We start from the raw sequence: 18,939 nt of genomic DNA on the forward strand, positions 1-18,939 counted from the left end.
GTTAAGAAACACAGCTTCCTTTCCCCCCATTTAATATAATCACGACATTTTTCCTGACTCCAGCCTAGAATGGCTCTTTATCCAGTTAACATTCCCAAGGCTGAAGCTTGAAGTATCTAAGATCACTTTCAAATGCCCTTTCTAACAAGACCTGAGCAAGAGGCCACTAATTTTCACTGAACAAAAAGCCACTGGAGAGAGATCCGTTTGTCAATATCAACTGGTCCAGCAATTTCCCATCTTCAGACACATCGGCCTATCTGAGCTGGCAGATGTTTAGACAAGATTTTATAAATTGTTCAATATCAAACCATAATGAACCCCAACTGACCATTCCAAAGCAGCTAAAAGCATTCAGGATCTCCCCTGCTGGGATCTAATAATACTCTCACGCTGGAACATTATTAATCATGGAATAAAATAGATGAGCCTCTTGAAAAATAAGTGTATGATTGATTAAAGGGCAATCTAAGAAGCTATTATTCTTGTTTTATAACCGTAAGTTATATTCACTCAATTTATCTTTTGGGGAAAATAAATGATTGTTCATTTCTTTTTTGAAACTATATTATATGAGGATTCCCATTATTTTACTGAAAATTAAAATGATTGGTTAGCTGTTTTTATGAGCCTTATCAAGGTGGATTTCTAATATGACTATCGAATTAAAGATGTGGTTCACTGATATAAAAGACAAAAAACATAAAAAATAGGGATTGGACTGTTTTTGCTTCATTTTTTACATTTGCATATTTTAGCTAGAAACAGAAACAAAGAAATTAAAAATAAGCCATAGTAGATTGCATTTTTTTCTGCTGGAAATGGTGAATTTTAGAGAACATTAACTCTAATAAAAAGCTGCTTCACACCCAACATAAATAGTTTATAAGAAACATGCATGTATTCATCTCTCTCTCTCTATGCCTATGCATGCATATATATAAATATATATTCACACACATGTGTATATTTACAGTTTCAGTATAATGGAACAACCCAGAAGGAATTAATTTATGCAAACCATATCTTTGCAGCATATTTAAATTGCTTACTCATTTTATGGTCTAAGCTGTACTAAGTGAAATTACAACTTTTGTCATTTTCTAAATAATAGATTATTTGGGGGGGGAAATGAATGAAAAACACCATATTGTTGCAGACTAGTCTGTTTTTATTTACAATTAGAGATATAAATTAGTAAAGAATTCTCATTAAACAACGAAAGATTGTATAACCATCAATGTTTCAAATAAAAACCAGGCAAAATTTATTTACAAAAAGTTCAGATTCCATTGCAATACAACTTGCATAAATTACTAGAAGCTTTATATCATTACAAAAATAAATATCAAATTTGTTTCCACTTTGTAAGGACTCAGGTTCTCCAATCACGTCTTTATTATCTCTACTGTATACATCTTTTACAAATAAATTTTACAATAAATCCTATCACAGCTATCGAATATATACCGTGGCAATGGAGTGATCAATTCAAGATATCCTGAGAAAAACAGATCTGTTTTCAAAAGTCACACATACATTGGGGAAACTATACTATACCAGCAAACTCACATATGTCCAACAAAATTCTGGTTTAATAATTAGAGTCTGAAGATTTAATAGTGCTCTGTGGTATTCTTTTATACAGTGGCACAACATGTGATCCGCATTTAGAGATTTGTTATATATATTAGCTCGGGGAGAGATGATGGCTTGCTGACTTTTTTCAAAGCAATTGTGACACCTACCTGTGGACCAAGGAAAAAACCAGATCATCCAAAAGTCCTTCAATTACACTCTGACACCATTAAATCGTAAAAAGGAGGTGAGACAAAATTCTTACTCTTCTACTTTCTACAAACAAAAGAATTAGCTAAAAATATTGACAAGGAGATTTTTTTGTTTGTTTTATTTAACCCTACATACAGAGGTATTACGAGTGCCATCAATAGCTAGGCAAACCACAGATAACATATTCTGTTTAAGATGAATGCTGATTTCTTATAATTGTCCCCTATTATTTTAAATATATGGTCACTGCATGAAACCTCATTTATGATGTACAATTCTCGCGCTGCCACGTGAGCACAAGTCCTTTATTTTTAAGCAACAATAGCTTTAAAGAAGACTTTAGCAAAGCTCTCTTTCCATAACATTTAAATAGTTCTTCCGTTTTTCCTTATGTAAGCAAAGAGTATGCAAGTTTAAGGAACTGGCTAACCTGACTTCAAAATGAATATTAACCCGAGGAAGAAAAGCTGTAATGAGAGGTTTAAAAAACAGCAGAAAAGAGTTTCTTACTTAGTAATCAGCCTCTTATGTAATGAAGCAAGAAATGAACGTTAAGCAAGTCTAGAACTGTGCAGTATGTCGTGGACCTGATGCCAAATGATCAGTGTAATAGAAAATGTTCCCACTTACTTGCATTGCTGTGTGATTGCACTTCTATAGGTATGGTTGTACTCCTACTGTGCAGACTTCAGTGGGATCTGTCAAAATATAACCGTCAGTTAGTCACAGGACACAGCTAGCTAACTAGATTATACAGTTTATGTATGTCCCAACCCTCACTTGCACACAATTCATAGCTAAGTCGTTTAAAAGACTTTGGCCAATGTTTCAGAATTGCCTTTATCTCGAGTGTTTTTTTTTAAAAAAATGACAGATATATTTATGTAAAACTTATAAAAAAATAGAGTTAAAAGTGTCACGCTGCACATAGTTTCATGTTCAAGGTTAGCAATTATCTGATCCCAAAGCTGCAAAAAAAGTGAGGATACTGAAATCAAAAAAAGCAAAAGCAGTCTGCCGAAAAAAAATAAAGGTAATGATACCAGTACTCTCTGGATATCTATGTATTTATTTTTCCTTTTAAAAATGGCTTTTAAGCTGCATATGAAGCGTGCGAGACTGCTTGAAAAGCTATCTTTCACATTCCCTCTCTTCATTTCTAAAGGCAAGTATTAATACGAAGGCGACAAGCAGTTTTTAATCCCCAGATAATACTATCGCCCATTTTCGGTGTGCAGTCGTAATGATGACAGAGCACTCTCTGTTTTGTCCAAAGAAGGTCTCTATATTTAAAGTGTATAAAGAATTTATACTGGTTGCGAGGGGGCAGGGGAGCAGGGGGAAGAAAGCGGTAAAAACGAATCACCTACCTTTCTTAGAGTCATAACTAGAGGGCCTGTAATGCTGTTCTAGCTGGTTAGTGATGGTTTTCAAAGAGTCACTGCTCTGCTTGTGAACAGAGCTGGCGTTTAGGACAGTCTGACTTAGTCCCTCGTTTGAAGCCACTGCTGCGGAGTTGTATCTCAGGATTCCCTGGCTCTGGAGCGCATTAAAGTTCCCATAGTTTGTATAATTGCTATAAAAAGGTGAGGTGTAATATATATGCCTCCCCAGGAGGGAGGAGGGCGAGTAGGCAGCGCTGTGCGGGGTGGAGGCGGGGGTGGCCGACGACAGAGCCGGGGGCTGGCAGCTGGGGCCCAGGTGCTGGCTTTTGAGGTCCGAGGTGGCGATTTCGGCCAGCGACCAGAGCTTGGGCTTGGTGGCGGGCGTCGGGGGGCCGGAAGAGGCCTTGCTGGCGCTGCGGGCGGCGTCGGCGTGCGGGTGGCCCAGCAGCGGGGCCTCCACCGCCGCCAGCGGCGACGAGGTGGCCGCCTTGGCCGGCGGGTCGCGCTCCCCGCCGCCGCCGCCGTCGTCTCCCTCGATGTCCTCCTCCTCCTCCTCTTCCTCCTCCTCCTCCTCCTCGACGTCCTCGTACTTGTCCTTGCACTCCGAGCCCGACTCGCAGAGGGGGTCGCCGGCGCGGCAGGGCAGCTTCTCGCCGTCCGACTCCGCGGAGCACGAGTGGTCCGTCAGCGAGTCCACTTGCAGGCTAATCCCTGCAAGGCGTCCGCCGGGCGCGGAAAGGCACAGTCAGGAGCACTGACAAAAGAGCGCTGCCGCGCAACGCACGCCGCCGCGGCCGCGGAGCAGGCGCTTGGAGCCGCGGCCGCTGGTGTGTAATCACGTCTCTAGGAGCATCCCCACGGGCTGGCTCCGCGGCTGCCCCCTGCGCCACCCCGGCGTGCGCCCCTGCTCCGCGGCGCCGAGCGGCCCGGGCTCCCTGCGGCCACCCCAGCCCGCCCGGCCGCGGGAGAGCAGCGCGGCGCCGGCACGGGGCGGGACGCGGCGCTGCCTTTAGGGTCGCTTCTGCCAGGCAACCCCCTCCTCCCCCCCTGCCGCCCAGCCGCGGCCCGTACGCGGCGGCCGGGGAGGCGCGACGGGGCGGGATGCGGCGGGCCTGCACCCCGAGCTCACCTTCGTCCTCGGCGGAGGTTTCGTTGCTCTCGGGCATCCTCCCCGGGCTTTCCTCTTTACTCCTCGCCCCGTCGCCTTCGTCTTCGTCCTCATCCTCGCTCTTGTTCCGCGGGGCCCAGGTCATCTTGTTCTCCTTCTTGAGGCGCCGGCGGGCGTTGGCAAACCAGGTGGAGACCTGCGTGAGGGTCATCTTGGTGATGATGGCCAGCATGATCTTCTCGCCCTTGGTGGGGTAGGGGTTCTTGCGGTGCTCCTGCAGCCAGGCCTTGAGCGTGGCCGTGGCGTCGCGGGTGGCGTTTTTCCTGTACGCGGGGTCGTTGAGCTGATAGGGGTAGGCAGGGCTGCCGTACGGGTGGTAGCTGATGGCTCCGGTCATCCCCGTCGTGTGAGCGTCGTAAGGGGAGCCCTGGACAGAACAAAACGGCGGGGTTGGCAATTTGTTATTGCTGATAGCCATTAGTAAGTTGTCAAGGCGAGATCGCTGGTTATATTTGTATTTCCCCGAGATGGTGTCTTGTATCCATATTCTATTAGGAGGGTGAAACAGCACCCAAAGGCCATTAAGTTATGATCCCCCCCCCCTTCCTCCGCCCAATACACACACACACACACACACACACACACACACACACACTTACAATCGTCGATGTTTTAATCTTTCTGACTAATTTTAGCTCTTTGTAATTGAATATTTCCCAATATCATTTTTGAACCACGCAGACATTTTAAAGGCCCTACAGGTAGTGTCTTGATATCTACATTTCTCTCAAAGGTTCAAAAGATGTTTCCTTTTTTGCTATAGAAAATACAACAAAGCCACCACTTAGCAATTCACTGCACTAATGCATTGCAAATCCAATTTGCAAATCAGAAGATATGCACCGTTTCGAATTGTTCAAATGCGATGTAATTAGCATTTTAATTCGTCCTTTAACGTTTAAATTGCGCTTATTTAAGTTTGCATAATGCAAGAAAAGTTAAAGATATTGCTAAGGAACTCGCTAACTTTTAGCGCGTTTCAGAATCCTACAGAATGGCGAGTCACAGGCACAAATTCACCTAATATTCGAGATAGTTCACAACCTCACTGTAACTTCCAGCCACTCATTGCTTCTCAACAGGAAAAACAAGCAAGGGAGAGCCACAGATCTTTTATACCACCCCGAATAAAGACTGCGCAAGAATTTATGCACCGTTTTACAAACAGAAAGCAATTAGTTTCCCTGTCACTTTGCAGGGAGCGCGAACTACCCTGCTGCCATCTCTTTCTTAGGTTCTCGACAGCGGCTCCAATCCTAAATTCCGGCTTCAGGTCTTTGTACGTATGGGACTAGATATGTGTCTGACTGTGTGTGCATGTGTATAAAACTATATAACCATCTAGACGTGCAGTTTATTTATATAGTTTATGGTTTTATTTATATAGTTTATGCATAGAATACACACACATGCATTTGCAAATGCTCCTTTTAACTAATAAGAAGAAAGTGAAATCCGAAACTGCGGCCACCACAACCATCTTGGGCTTAAGCGAAGCTCACAGATCACAAACAGATGCTCCTTTTCATTTCTAAAATCCAGTTAAACCATTAGCACGAAACACACTGAAAGTAAATAAAACCACGCGGGGATAAAGCCCGCAGCGCCTCTAAACACCGACTTAAAAGAGAGGGAAAAAAAGAAGGAAAAAAAAAAAGAAAAAAGAAGCCCTCCCCTATTCTATCACAGCGAAAGGAGAAAAAGAGAAGGCGGGGGGGGGGGGGAATGAAAGCCTCCAGCCCAACTGCCTGAGACGATCCGTATTTCTGTAACCGGGGCTGCGGCGCGGCTCTGCGATCCGCGGGGCGAGCCCGAGTCCCAGGTCCGCCGGCACGGCGGGCGGCGCGGAGGGAGGCGGCGCCCCGGCCCGGCCCGGCCCGGCCCCGGCCCGCCGCTCCGCGTCCCTCCGCTTCGCTCCGCCGGCCGCTGCCGGGCTGCGGGGAGGCAGCGCAGGGGCGGGCGGCGGCGGAGCTGCCGCGGGGCACCCGCCGGTGCGATGCGGTGCGGCGTGGTGTCGGGGGCTGATGGTGAGTGTGTGCGGAGCCAAGCTGAAGATGATGAGGATGAGAATGCGGATGCTAATGAAGAAGGAGAGGATTGCTCTTCGGTAGTTACCATGTAGGAGGGGAATCCCGTGGCGGGGTCTGTGGAGTACTGGAGCGGGCTGGTGAAGCCTGTGGCCGCCGCCTGGGCGGTGAAAGCTGCCGATCCCGGGTAAGGGCTGAACGCCGATCCCGACGAAGACCTGGCCAGCTCCTCGCTCCTGGGGGCCGCCAGAGCCGACGCCCCGTACGCCGGGCAGGAGTACAGAGCCAGCGAGCCGGGGGGCTGGTAGAGGTAACCCTGAGGATAGGACATGGCTTGCACTGGCGTGCACAGGAGCAGGGAGGGGGCGAGGGTGACCGGCCCTGCTGCTGCTGCCGCTCCTGGCGCTGCTTTCGTGCTCTCCCTCTTTCCCTCTCTCCCGCCCTCTCTCTCTCTCTCTCTCTCCCTCTCCTTTCTCTCTCGCCCCGGTTGGCTCTGTGCAGTTATGTAGAGGATCAGAATTGTTATAGGCTCCCCCCCATGCGCACCCGCTCAGAATAAAAACAAACAGGAGGGAAAAAAATAAAGGACACCCCCCAAAAAGGGAAAATAAATCGAGCGGTCAGAAATCTAACCGGGAGCGGAAGGGCATCTGGGAGAGAGGGAAGAGGAGAGGGTTAATAAAAAAAGAGAGAGAGAAGGGGAGACAAACAGAAGGGGAGAGGGAGAAAGAGGGAGAAAAGCGAGCCCCCGAAATCAGAAAAGTGGCTGCTGCATATGGAGTTCTCCCCGCCAGCCAGCCAGCTCCCCCAGCGCCTGCGAGCCTGTATTTTGGGGGAAGTATAGAGTCTGAAGTGAAGAGTTGAGGGAAGGAGCGCTCGAGTTTCCGAGGGACATTGGAAAACGGAGCTGTCCGTCAGCGCCGCTCATCTGCATAGCGCGGCGGGCCCGCCCCCGCGCCCGCGCCCGCGCCGGCCCAGGGCCCGGCCCCTCCCGCGGCCGGGGAGGGAGAGAGGGAGGTGGCCGGGGAGGCTGGGAGGGAGGGAGAGAGGGCAGGCTTTGTAATGCAAGCCAGCCTCTCCGGCAGCCAGCACACCGCTGCAGTCCAGCGATGCTGCTGCCGCTCGGCTCCTCCGCACGCGGAGCGCCATAAATGCTTTTTCACACGCTCTCCATAGCGCTCCCTCTGTCTCTCTCCACAAGGAAAAAAGAGAGAGAGAATATATATTGATATTCCCTATGTATATACCCCCACACACGTGCTCGCTGCAGCTCTCGCAACTTACGCTGCACACACATGTATCACACACATGTGCGCTTGCACGCCTGTGGGTACATACACACTCAGGCTCGACGGAGCCGAGCAGTAACACAAGTGAAGAGCACTTCGTAAAAGTATTGCCCTATATGGCAGGAAAGAAGAGCAACTGCTCAGATCAGCACAGCCAGGATCATGCTGTTCCTGGCAGCAAGAGCTTTCCAGTTTTCTAAGTTGCCACAAAACAGTCAAGTCGTAGAGCGCGTTTGCACATGAAGGAAAGAGAAATCTTGATCTCTGTTTCATTTCTATTCTTCCTGGTCTAGTGCGTGGAGAGGAGGCCTGGGTGACTCCTTCCGGGCGGCTAGGTGCCCCCCCCCCTCCCTTTTGCAGTTCAGATAAATCTCTCGGAATACGCTCACGATGTAATTAATTTCCCCCATAAGGTAATCTCCCCCCCCCCCCTCTTCGGCCCTGGACACCGTCAGCTTCTAGACCTTGGCAGCTCTACTCCAGATACGAGAGGACGAGATGAAGGCATTGATCTTTTCTTCTTTATACAAATATAAATAAATGCATATGTTTGTGGAGGCATGAATTCTTTTTTTTTTTTCCTTTTTTTTTTCCCTCCAGGACGGTTAGCCTGGAGAGACTCTTAAGAAACCTATGGTTAATTGCATACACTTAAGCGCAATTTGGGACCAGCTCCAGTGTCCGTGCTCTGCCTTGCGACCCCGATTCATCCAAGCTCGCCTCGTGGCGATGCCGAGGCAGTTCCGCTCCGGGCGCTCGCCCCTGGCCCGTGGGGAGCGCACCGCCGTGTGCGCAGCCCCCAACGCGTCCGTCCTGCCGGCAGCCCACGTAGGGGGCGCGGGCAGAGCCGCCCCTGCGTGCCCGCATAGGCCGCTGCGCCGCCCCGGCCCGCACCTGAGCCCACCGCGAGCTTCGCCCCGGCAGCGGGGGGATGCGGCGGGCAGCGGCTGCCCCAGCCTCGCAGCCTGCAAACGCCGAAAGTCATCAGCAAGCCCCTTCACCGGCAACAGGGACCACATCGAGAGAGCGGGATGAGTCCCCGAGCTATCGAAATAATTCTTTAGGCTCGGACCGAAAAGAAAAAAAAAAGCTCATCAAACCGTGTGTATTATTTTTGCAACATCTGCGATTGAGCATTAGCCCGTATTTAACCAAATAAAGTCATTTTTACGTTTACGCTCGACTTCTTCATCAAATACCTCAGGTAATTTCAATTAGCTAAGATGAAAAAAAGCATCAGATCACAGTACGCCGAGGAATCGGCTCGCAACTGACAGGAAGGAGAGATGGCAATAACTGAAGAATTATGGGTTAGCAGGGCAGCCTATTGTTAATCAATTAAACATGCAGCTAATAAAAAAATGCACTTCGAGAAGCCATTTCAATAGACTCGCGGACATAGTGGGGAAATCACCATATTAAAACTACAGTCAAGTATAAGGCTACGTATAGTGTCTGAAGCAATTTGAGCTTTTCAGTTTCTTTTCCTATATGATTTTTTATTTCTTTCCTTCGCTCGTCTTCTGTGAAATCTACATACCAGTTTATCCCTGTCCCTGCACGCAGCAGAACAGATCTGGCCACCAGACATATTGGATTAATTCCTATCCAGATCTATCAGCTGGCCTGTAGAAGAAGCAATCCTTAAAAAGGCAGGTGAGGAGGAGGAGGTTAACACCAACAGGTATTTCTTGTCATTAACTCTCGACTTCCTGATAAGAGAGTGATAAACAACTGGTAAACTCAGTGCAACAGATTACAGAAAAGACGTTTGCTTCCTTGCTTGATGATTAATGCGCATATATTAAATAAAAATAGAAACTCTAAAAACAAGAGCTTTATATAAAACACATTCATATTTCAGTAGTTCTGTGGGATAATCGATATCGGGCGATTACATCTGAATAGTCAATTTCTGTGCTCCGCAGAGCGAATTCTGAGTGTACGAGCTCTGCCTCTGAACGGAGCAGCTTCTGGAGAGCTGAGAATGCAAAATTAATTATAACATTATAAAGTCATACAGGAACCTCTCTAAGTCAACCTGCATGCCTTGCAAAATGTAGTATACTCGCTGCATTTTTATTTGGGAAGTCCAGCCTGTTCTTTCCTGCAGGGGTGGTGTGAGTGTTTATCTACGAGAACTGATTGCTTTTAGTTCTTCCTCTTTAATAATCAGTGGAACAATACAGATTGGGAATACAATGGCCCTTGTGTTTACATTATAACAAGGGATTCATGCTATTAAGTGAGTGTTACAGTTATGACCTGGGAAGAGTACTTAAATAAATACCATGATCCCAGGAGAATTGATATAATTCAGTTCAGAGTGTGTGTAGATACGCACAGACACACACGCACACACAAGAGATACAAATGTTCATACATATCTATACGCATATACATAGGTTATACACGCTAGGTATACGTGCACGTCCGTATAAAATGTAGATGTTGTTTTCTGCTCCATCTGCATGTCTTATCCCGATGAAAATATTTTTTTTATGATTTCGGTGGGAGCAACGTTTAAATCTGGAACGTAAGTCCCCTTCCCTCAAACACGAAGAGCAACAGATTCTATTTCTGATGTTTTAATTTGTGCAGTCCAAAAATGATGTTTTTAACGCGGAAATGGGGGTTAATTTCTCAATCAGAGATTAATGGGGTAAAGTATTATCATTTCAAAAGACAAGTTCTTGCGTTGGTTTCATTTGCATAATTTTTGCTTGGCTTCAGAAAGGCATGGATTTGCCCACTGCTAGGAGAGAGCATGCATTTTATTACACCAAGTAAACCACTAATTTGAGTCTGCACAAAGCAGAGAACGAAAAGTCAGTGAGGTAATGTAAATATAGCTGGTGAAGTCTTTGCGATAAATAAACCAGAAAACCGTGTCAATAATATTTTTAAATATTGGTCAGGGTACGTGGCTGTATTTAACTTCTCCTCGGAGTTATCTCTGCTTGATTTGAATGCCTTGTGCAGGGAATAGGTTTTTCATCTGCCTGGCTCCACAGCTGAAACCTAATTTTCCCATACTACTACCCGTTACTAATAAAAAGCCATCTAACTTGCACAGTTAAGCAGCAGAATAGTATTACGTGCACTTTTTATTGATAATAACCGTGGCAAATTAAGATGCCTACACAGAGACTGTATGCAGAGCGTTTTTATTTGAATAATCTATGTATTTGTTCGGCGTTTACCTTCCCGGATTTCAAGCGGTGCTCGCCGTGTCTTGTGTAATTCGGTTTGCTCCAAGTACAGAGGAGCAGGTAGCCGGGAGCCCCTCAGCGCCTGCCCCTGTTCAGCTATCGCTCACTGGCGTCCTGGCAGACTGGTTTCGTGGTCTGTCATGTATTAGCTACCTGTCCTTGCACTAGTGACAGAGGCTGAAGTTTTCGGGCGAGTGAAGTCGCAAGCCCTGTCTGTGGGAATTGCACTCATGCCACTGTTGCGGGAGCGCGACCCAGTTGCTTTGTGCAACAGCTGCGTGCGGTTCTGCCCGGGACTTGTGCGTTTGGGGACTGTTTATCGAGGACCCCACTCCCCTAAATTTTACTCAGATAAAAAAAGAAAAGTCTCGCTGGCGTGAAGGAGAGTTTCCCCCAATCCCTGTGGCTAAAGAGGCGCACATGCCTGTTACTGGGACAGTGGGGAGCTTGGTGGGGTTTGGAGATGTAGCGCAATGCGCGGCAGAGACGGCTTCCTGTGACACAACCACCCAAAGGTCTGGGAATGCTTTCTGCTTCCTCTCATGAAATGGGGGACCGCCACCATCTCCCAGAGACAGCGACGTGAAATAATAGACTATTGTATTTAAAAATAACAAATGACACACGCATACTGTGCAAGTGTTGTTGTCCGTTTTTCTAGTAAAAGACGCCTGCTCGGCGAGGCTCTTTCTGAACGAGGTGCTTTGCAGGAGCGACCTGTACAAGTGAGGGGAGACGGGATGAGCTGGGCGAGCCTTTCTGCCCTACCTCTGCTCACAGGGTTAAAGGAAAGAAGTGAGAAAACTGAAAGGGAGCGATGAGAAGAACTTTTCTTTCTCCTTCTCCAGAACAAAATCTTTAGTTCAGGCTGTGTGTGGGAGGGGGCGCTGTGGCAATGAATTCTCCAGCGCTCCAGAGCACTCGGAGCATAATTGTTTACGTAAGCTTCTTCCCTGGGGTTTCTTTTCGTATTTCAGTCTTTACTTTTATTAACAATATTATATAACTGTCGCCCCGTGATACCTACACTAAAAGGTGGACTATTCTCATGAGTTATGGTCACTTCACTTCTCCTTAACCCAGTTTTCTTTCTTTTTCTTTCTCCCTTTTCAGTTCTGTAAGAGTGGACTACTATATTTCATTTTCAAAATAGACTGGAAGAAGGATCTATCCAGGGAAGTGATGAGAATTTAGACATCTCTCTCTAACACATAAACACGGACGACATAGGCACAAATGAAATGTACCCCCTATTTGTACCCCCTCTCCCCAGCTTCTGTGGCTTTGAAAGTGAAATTTTACGCTAAAAAACGTGCCCACATCTTAAGGGAGATTTAGCTTCCCACTTTTGAGACTCTATTTGGGATTTTTTTTTTTCTTTTGGAAAACTAAAACGGATCTCTGAAAAAGCAGATCTGGGACTTAGGAGATTTGCTTCCCATGTGTCCCACTGTTATCAGGTATCTTCGTCACTTTCTGCTTGGGGAAATACAAGCAAATGTATGTCCGTAAATATGAAATAAAAGACCGCTGAAGCCTTCGTGGAGCCTGCTACGTTCCCCTGAAAGGCAGGCAGCATTTCCCAGGGAGAGAACAAGTGTACGATCCACAGGTGGGACTGGTCCTCCTTCTTCAGGAGAGAGGGGAAAAAGTTAAATCAGTGTATTGCGTTTCTTGAACGAGCCGCCGAGAAACCTGTGCGGCGGAGGCAGCGGCACGGAGGTCCCTGGCTGCGAGGGGCTCGGAAGGGCCTGGAGCTGCCTATGGCCCCGGCGCCCGTGGCCGCGCGCGAGCAGCCGCGCCGCCCCGCACCCCCGCGCAGCGCCCCGCGCTGCCGCGCTCCGGACTGCGCGTGCTGCCGCTGCTTGCGCGGAGCCGCGCTCGCTTCCCGCAGCGCCTCTGACTGATTCCTCTGCGCAAAGTCACGAGCAGCCCGGGCGCGGGCGGCTCGCTCGGCCGGGCTGCCTGCCGGCAGCGGGGCTCGCGGGGGCCGGGCTGGGGCTCGCAGCTACCGCCGGCCGCCTGCGCCCGCGCCGGGGCTGCAGCGGTGAGAGGCGCTCCCCAGCCCCCCTCTGCAGAGCCAGGCCGTCACCACCACGTCTCCGCCTCTGGATTTTGTACTCCGCCGGCGTGCACTGAAAAGTGTGCCTTGGAGTTAGTGCGAGGCTTAATCCCTTCCGCGCCCAGTGCACTTTCAAAGTGCATGGTGGACGGAGTAAAGGCAAAGGGGGACGATTTGATCGAAGAAGCCAGGGAGGTTTTATTTTAAGGGCTCAAGTTAAAATGTATTCTTCTGATACAGGAATAGTCAACGAACAGGTTTTGCCCAAGGAATACTTGTAGGCAGGCTCCTTGGAGGGCTCGAGCTGGAGCACATGTGTATAATGGAGTTCTCCTACTGGTTCCCCCCCATAGTTATGCCGGCTGTGTGGAAATCTGCTGCCACATTGGAATTGTCTAAAGCAATTTTGAAGCCACCCTGACAGACCCCTTCCCCTTCTTGTAATTGCCATCATCCATTTGATCACTGCTTTTAACACTAGAGAGCACCTGATCACCTGCTTTGTGCTTTTCTCTCATTCATGCAGCCAGTCATGTGGGTGTATATGCGTATATCATTCATATGGAGACCCTGAGACATATTTCTAGATCAAAAACCCCAAGATCCTATCAAAACATCCCACTCTTTCCAATAACAGCCTTCTGGAACAAGGGACACCACTCGTTTCCCCTTAAAACCAGGTAGCTTCCCTTCCCAGAACAACTACCCCAGTCCTATGTTCATTCAAGCATTCAATCGTGGTCATTCAGGCTTGCTGGTGTATTCTCAGAAGCAGAGAGAAAAAAATACAGGAAAACTGTAGACATATTCAGAAAAGCATTATATGTTCATTTGTGTAGTGATACCAACGAGGGTTAAAAAACTCTGTTTAAAGTCAGTACAGAATAGTTCACAACTATTCAAGTCATGTTATAATAGTTTTATGCTTTATAATAATTTTCTACTTCTCTTACACTAATGGGCAGAGTTAAGGGTGTTTGAAGTTTTCAGCTGTGCACTTCCTTTAAAATGAAATTTCATTTAAATCAATGTTGAGTTTCCTATATCCTTTACATTTAGTTATGGAATAATTACAAAATTATTGGGCTTTTTTTTTAAGTGGTGCATTTCATTTAAATTGTAATTTTATTTAAATCAATGTTGAATCTCCCATGTCACATATTATTAAGGAATAATTACAAAATTACTTTTTTTTATATATACATATGCTTTGCCTTCAACCTGTGCTTCAAATTAGAATCTTTAGATTATTTTGGAAAGATTTTTCTTAGTACTAGTCTTTCATAGAAAAACAGTAAGCAACCCTCCCCTACACATACTACTATGGATATTATGAGCAAGATAAACATAGCACTATTTCTAATTTATTAAAAAAATTGCTATCTCGGTTTACTCACACAATGTGACTGCTTTTCTCTATTCTGGAGCAATGCTAGAATAGACTGCCAGCTGACCCAAGCTTACAGCCTGCTTTACGTCAGGTGAAGGAAGGGCGGGCAGACCATCTGGCACCTAGTTTTTCAATCTATAACTGAACAGTTTCTCAGGCAGTTTCATTGGGAAAAGGCTGGTGGCCAAACAATTTACCAATGAGAAGTCTAAACACACAAGTGTGTTTCTTGTCATACAACAAATGGACTCATTTCCATCAGCAGAAGTACAGAATGAAAATCAGCTGCAAAGAAGAGGCATGCTTTGATTCCTTCTGATATCAACATGGCTTTGAACGATGTGACTGTTGAGTTTGTTGTGTGTTTGGCTATGCTCGCCATAATGGTGGGATCCTGTCACAGCCAAAATATAGTATATGGACTGACTCTTCACTCTATAAAGGGTTTGGAGAGCTGGTATTATTTTGGCAGTAAGATCATTTAGGGAAAAGAAATACCCAAATACTAGTACTAAATGCTAAATACTTAAAAACTAATACTAAGACAAACTAATAAACAGATTTGCTTCAGTTCTCAGAGAGACATTTTATATTTGAAATGTAGTTCTGGGAGTTCAAATTAAAAAATCTTTTCATGCTTGTCAGGAGACAATGAATTCTGCATTATGCAACTCAGCCTTAAAACAGCTGACCTTCTAATGCATCTCTAAAAGGAAAGTAGTGAAATGATTTTTTTGAATGTTCCAAAATTGCTAATTAATGAAATCCTAAAAGATTATGACTCCTTCATGCTTTTGAACATTTTTGAAACTATTTTTGAGAATTACGTGATGTCAGTATCTCAACACCAAAAATATGTAATTCTGTTTAAACTTTATTTCTCACACAAATACAATTTCCAACTATTTCAGCTGCAACCTGTTTGGCTGAGCCCTTGTACATGAAAGATAGAAAGTGATGTCAGTGGAAAGAAAAAGCTACTGGTTAACCAGCAGCCTCCACTGTGACATTTTTGTCTCAAATAATTCTGTCCTGAGATTGCCAGAATTTCTACGGCCTTGTGGTCTTTTCAGTTTTTTAAAGCTGTTGGATTCTCAAAACCAAGGTAAAACAGAAGTTCCCTTCTTTCTACCACTCTTCTCTTCCCCTGCTGCTATTCCCTCATCTTCACTTAGCTGAGATTTTCTAGATGATAACAGTGTAGCTGACACATCACAGCCTGGCAATGGCGGACTTGCCTTTGTGACTTTAGGATGCATTATTATAATTGTCATAAATAATCACACCAAAAGAACCTTATGAGCTTCATCTTATCACCTGAACTTCAAACACATTATTTTAGGATAGCTCAATAATCAGACACAGTATCAAGTGCTACTTCACCACAGTTTTGGTGAGATTTCTTTTTAAACTAGTAAAGCTTAGTTCTGTAAATACACAGTTTTAAGAAATCATTCACCAGCATTCTTGCAGGAATGTAATATCAGGTTTTTGATTTTACACATACTTAGTACAAGAAGTGCACCTGCACAGCAGATAAAAATGTTACATAGTTTCTGGGATAGATACTTAATTCCTAACACCCATTGTCTTTCAGTTGAATTTATGCACCTTATCAGGTTTTTAACAGTAGCCACTAAAAATACTTCCATGAACTCTTGATAAAAAAAAATCTATGAAGGAATAAAGCATTAAATCTAATCTGTGTTAAAAAAATGGATTGTAAAGGAATCCTTTCCCTGTGAAGAGGCTTGTTTCTGAGAAGTAACTGAAAGAATAAACAGTATACCGAATATGCTTTTTTTCTTTGCTTTTGATTATTTAGTCTGTTTCTACTTGAATGATGGAATTGGTGTTTTCCACTCTTCTAACTGTTTTTTTTTTTTTTTTTTTTTTTTTTTTAAATAGAGCTTGCTTAAAAAATTGTTAGTCCACTGATCCTGGCAACTAGCCTGGGAATTTTACTTTCTCCATTTTCCACTTTGGCTGGCCACATACCATCCACCAGATTTATCCTTTTAAAAGTCACTAATCACTATTTTGACAACTGAACATGTAGGCCAATGTTTGTTCCTAGTTTTCAGGCCCATGATATTCTCAAGAGCAAAACTCAGTAAAGTTTAAAGAAGAGGAATTCTTCCATCAGTGTTCAAGATAACTCCTTAAAGTCATGGAGGAGATCATGATGCCATAATGCCAAATGCTGCACAAGCATGCAGCCAAATGGACTATAAGTGGACAGTAAATAGGACATGTATACAATATTACTATTGGGGAAGTAGTGTGCTAATAGACCTTAGTAAGTTTAGGAATATAAATTGTGTTTTACAAGTTAAGACTTTCAACTTAAGTTAGGTCAAAAAAAGATATCAAGGGAAGAAAATTCAAGGAAAATACTAATAGGTAAAGGGCCGTGGAAGCAGTAGGCTTCTCCAATCAAGAGGCAGAACTGAGTGCAGAACAGCATTGGACTGATACAGGTAAACACAGAGCATATAAATGAGGCAGAATTTTAGCCAGAACTAGCCAAGAGATGGGGAACATCCGTATGACATATTTGTAATAACACAGTTTTATGTCTGTGAGCAGATAATAAAGGTAAGGTTCTGTGAGATTCTCCCCCACTTTAACCCATGTTCCTGCTCATGTGCCCACCTGCAGGTGAAATGAAACCTTTGAATCTTGGCATCTGCAGTTGGGCAAGAATTATCTCTTCACAAACCGACTCTTCATATCTTAAAACTTATGAAAGTGTCAGCAGTAAGAGTGTTCTCTCTGTTACATTTATAAAAAAGTGTATTATGAATTATCATCTCCTTCATGCAACATTTGTATTTCATTATTTCAGTTCCCTTGTGGTATTCCATTATTGGTATTTTCAGGAAAGCTCTTTTAAAATAGTTCTTTAGAGTATTGTGTTTGCCTGGAGCTGAGTGCTTAATCTTTCTAAACATGCTTGGGGGTCAACACCAAAATGAGAGAAACTTTAACTAAGAGGCCAAAATTGGATTCCACACCAAGAAAAGGTAGACTGTTAATTTGGTTATTATATTTTAATATTTTCTTCTTTTTAAATTATGCCTTTACTGACCGTACTGATTAAAGAATGATTTTTTTTTTTTGGTAGAGGTTATTCCATGTGATGTATATCCTCTAGATTTCAGAAGCTATTTGGCTGGTGGGCATACCACCTACAGATACACTTACATAAAGGAGACCACACCACTGTGATTTGAATAAACTATTTCAGGAACCTGGTTTGATGGTGGATCAGAATCAAAATACCATGGAGCAGTAAATTCCCAAGGCTGAGATCTGTCCGAAGGAGTGACACCAGCATCTTGGACTTTGTTTTTAGAAAGCATTTGGTATTGCCCCACAGAAGATTTCCAGGCCTAAAAGACATTTTCAAAGATGGCAACATACTTAGAAGCCTATACCTCATTGATTTCTATGTAATTCAGACTAATAAGTGCTTGAGCCACTGCTGGAGTTGGTACTTAACAAAAGAAAACTATTCAGAGACATTTAAGTACCTAAATGCCCTGATTTAGAATTTGGTTCCCAGGCCTTGCAACATTAAATGGCACAGAGCCTGAAAGCCTATAAAAACTGCATCCTGTCTCTTTGTCTACACTAGAAGTGGTAGTTTTGATGAAATGGATGGCAGAAATTGGTTTCACAGAATCATGGGCAGAATGTGCTCAGTTTTTGTTCATTAAAAAGGCTAATTGTTCATTGAAGACTAATGACTTCATGGACTAGGCATGGCCAGTTCATACAGACTCCTGCACTGAGCTGAACTGCTGAAGTACGGGGAGTCTGACATGTCCATGGTAGGCAGAGCTGAACCATAAGCCAGGTATTTAAAACTGTACTGCAACTCACTGGAAAAGTTGTAAGCCATCTACTCTATCATACTTTCACCTTTGCGTCCTATAATTTGATTGCTGAGCTCTCTCTCAGCCTCCCTGTTGATCCTTGTGTCCATCTGCAATGCCCTTCTATCCATGGCCTCTTCTTGGGAGATTTCTTTGGGTTTACAGTAAAACCTGATTTCTTTCATGTAGTGCTGCAGGGGAAGTAGGTGCTAATTAAGCTCTAGGAGGTGAGAAATAATACCAAAAATGTTCATTCCAGCCATTGAAAACCTTGTCTGAAAAATAAAATATTCGTCAAAAGGGTTCAAAAGTCAAGTAGAAGAAATGAAAATTAAACAGCTGCTGTCACAGAGAACAGCTCTGTTGTAAATAGGATTTTACTGTAAAGGTTATTCTGGGAAATTCAAGGCTGAGCATTCTTACTTTAGTACCAAGCAAGTTGGTTGAAACGCTAATTAAAAACAGAATTATAAAAGACTCAGCTGAAAATAATATGATGGAGACAGATCACCATGGCTTCTGTAAAAGAAATCTGTGCCTCTGTAAGCTATTCACATTCTTTTAGTTGTTTGGGTATGATAACAAAAGAGTGAATACAAAAAGATTGGAAGACATAATTTATTTGGACTTTCGCAAAGCATTTGACAAAATTCATCCCGTAAATCTCATGAGTTAGCTAGGTTCAGTAAAAGATGTGGGCTTTCATATCAAAAGCTCCATCCGCTTGTGAAGTC

The 18,939-nt window shown here is 44.6% G+C and overlaps 1 protein-coding gene and 1 long non-coding RNA gene across 2 annotated transcripts; one reads left to right on the forward strand and one right to left on the reverse strand.

Annotated features, from left to right (window-relative positions):
- Positions 1–1,150: 1,150 nt before the first annotated feature.
- IRX2 (iroquois homeobox 2) lies at positions 1,151–7,250 on the reverse strand. Its single transcript, XM_026093917.2, has 5 exons — positions 6,460–7,250; positions 4,306–4,711; positions 3,162–3,887; positions 2,422–2,489; positions 1,151–1,748 (listed from the first exon to the last, which is right to left on the reverse strand). The coding sequence occupies exons 1-4, from the start codon at positions 6,700–6,702 to the stop codon at positions 2,446–2,448; spliced, it is 1,419 nt and encodes a 472-aa protein (XP_025949702.1). The 5' UTR covers positions 6,703–7,250; the 3' UTR covers positions 1,151–1,748; positions 2,422–2,445.
- On the forward strand, positions 6,077–8,836 carry LOC135327512 (uncharacterized). The gene is made up of 2 exons (XR_010387737.1): positions 6,077–6,371; positions 8,261–8,836. It is a non-coding gene; the product is annotated as an uncharacterized LOC135327512 (long non-coding RNA).
- Positions 8,837–18,939: the final 10,103 nt, after the last annotated feature.

The sequence above is a fragment of the Dromaius novaehollandiae genome, chromosome 2 (assembly GCF_036370855.1).
Source record: "Dromaius novaehollandiae isolate bDroNov1 chromosome 2, bDroNov1.hap1, whole genome shotgun sequence".
Lineage (NCBI taxonomy): Eukaryota > Metazoa > Chordata > Aves > Casuariiformes > Dromaiidae > Dromaius > Dromaius novaehollandiae.

Coding starts and splice junctions, on each gene's coding strand:
- IRX2 (XM_026093917.2), bottom strand. CDS start 6,702: ATGTCCTATCCTCAGGGTTACCTCTACCAGCCCCCCGGCTCGCTGGCT. Junction 3,888..4,305: donor AACCTCCGCCGAGGACGAAG/GTGAGCTCGGGG, acceptor GACGCCTTGCAG/GGATTAGCCTGCAAGTGGAC. Junction 2,490..3,161: donor TAGTTATGACTCTAAGAAAG/GTAGGTGATTCG, acceptor ATATTTTGACAG/ATCCCACTGAAGTCTGCACA.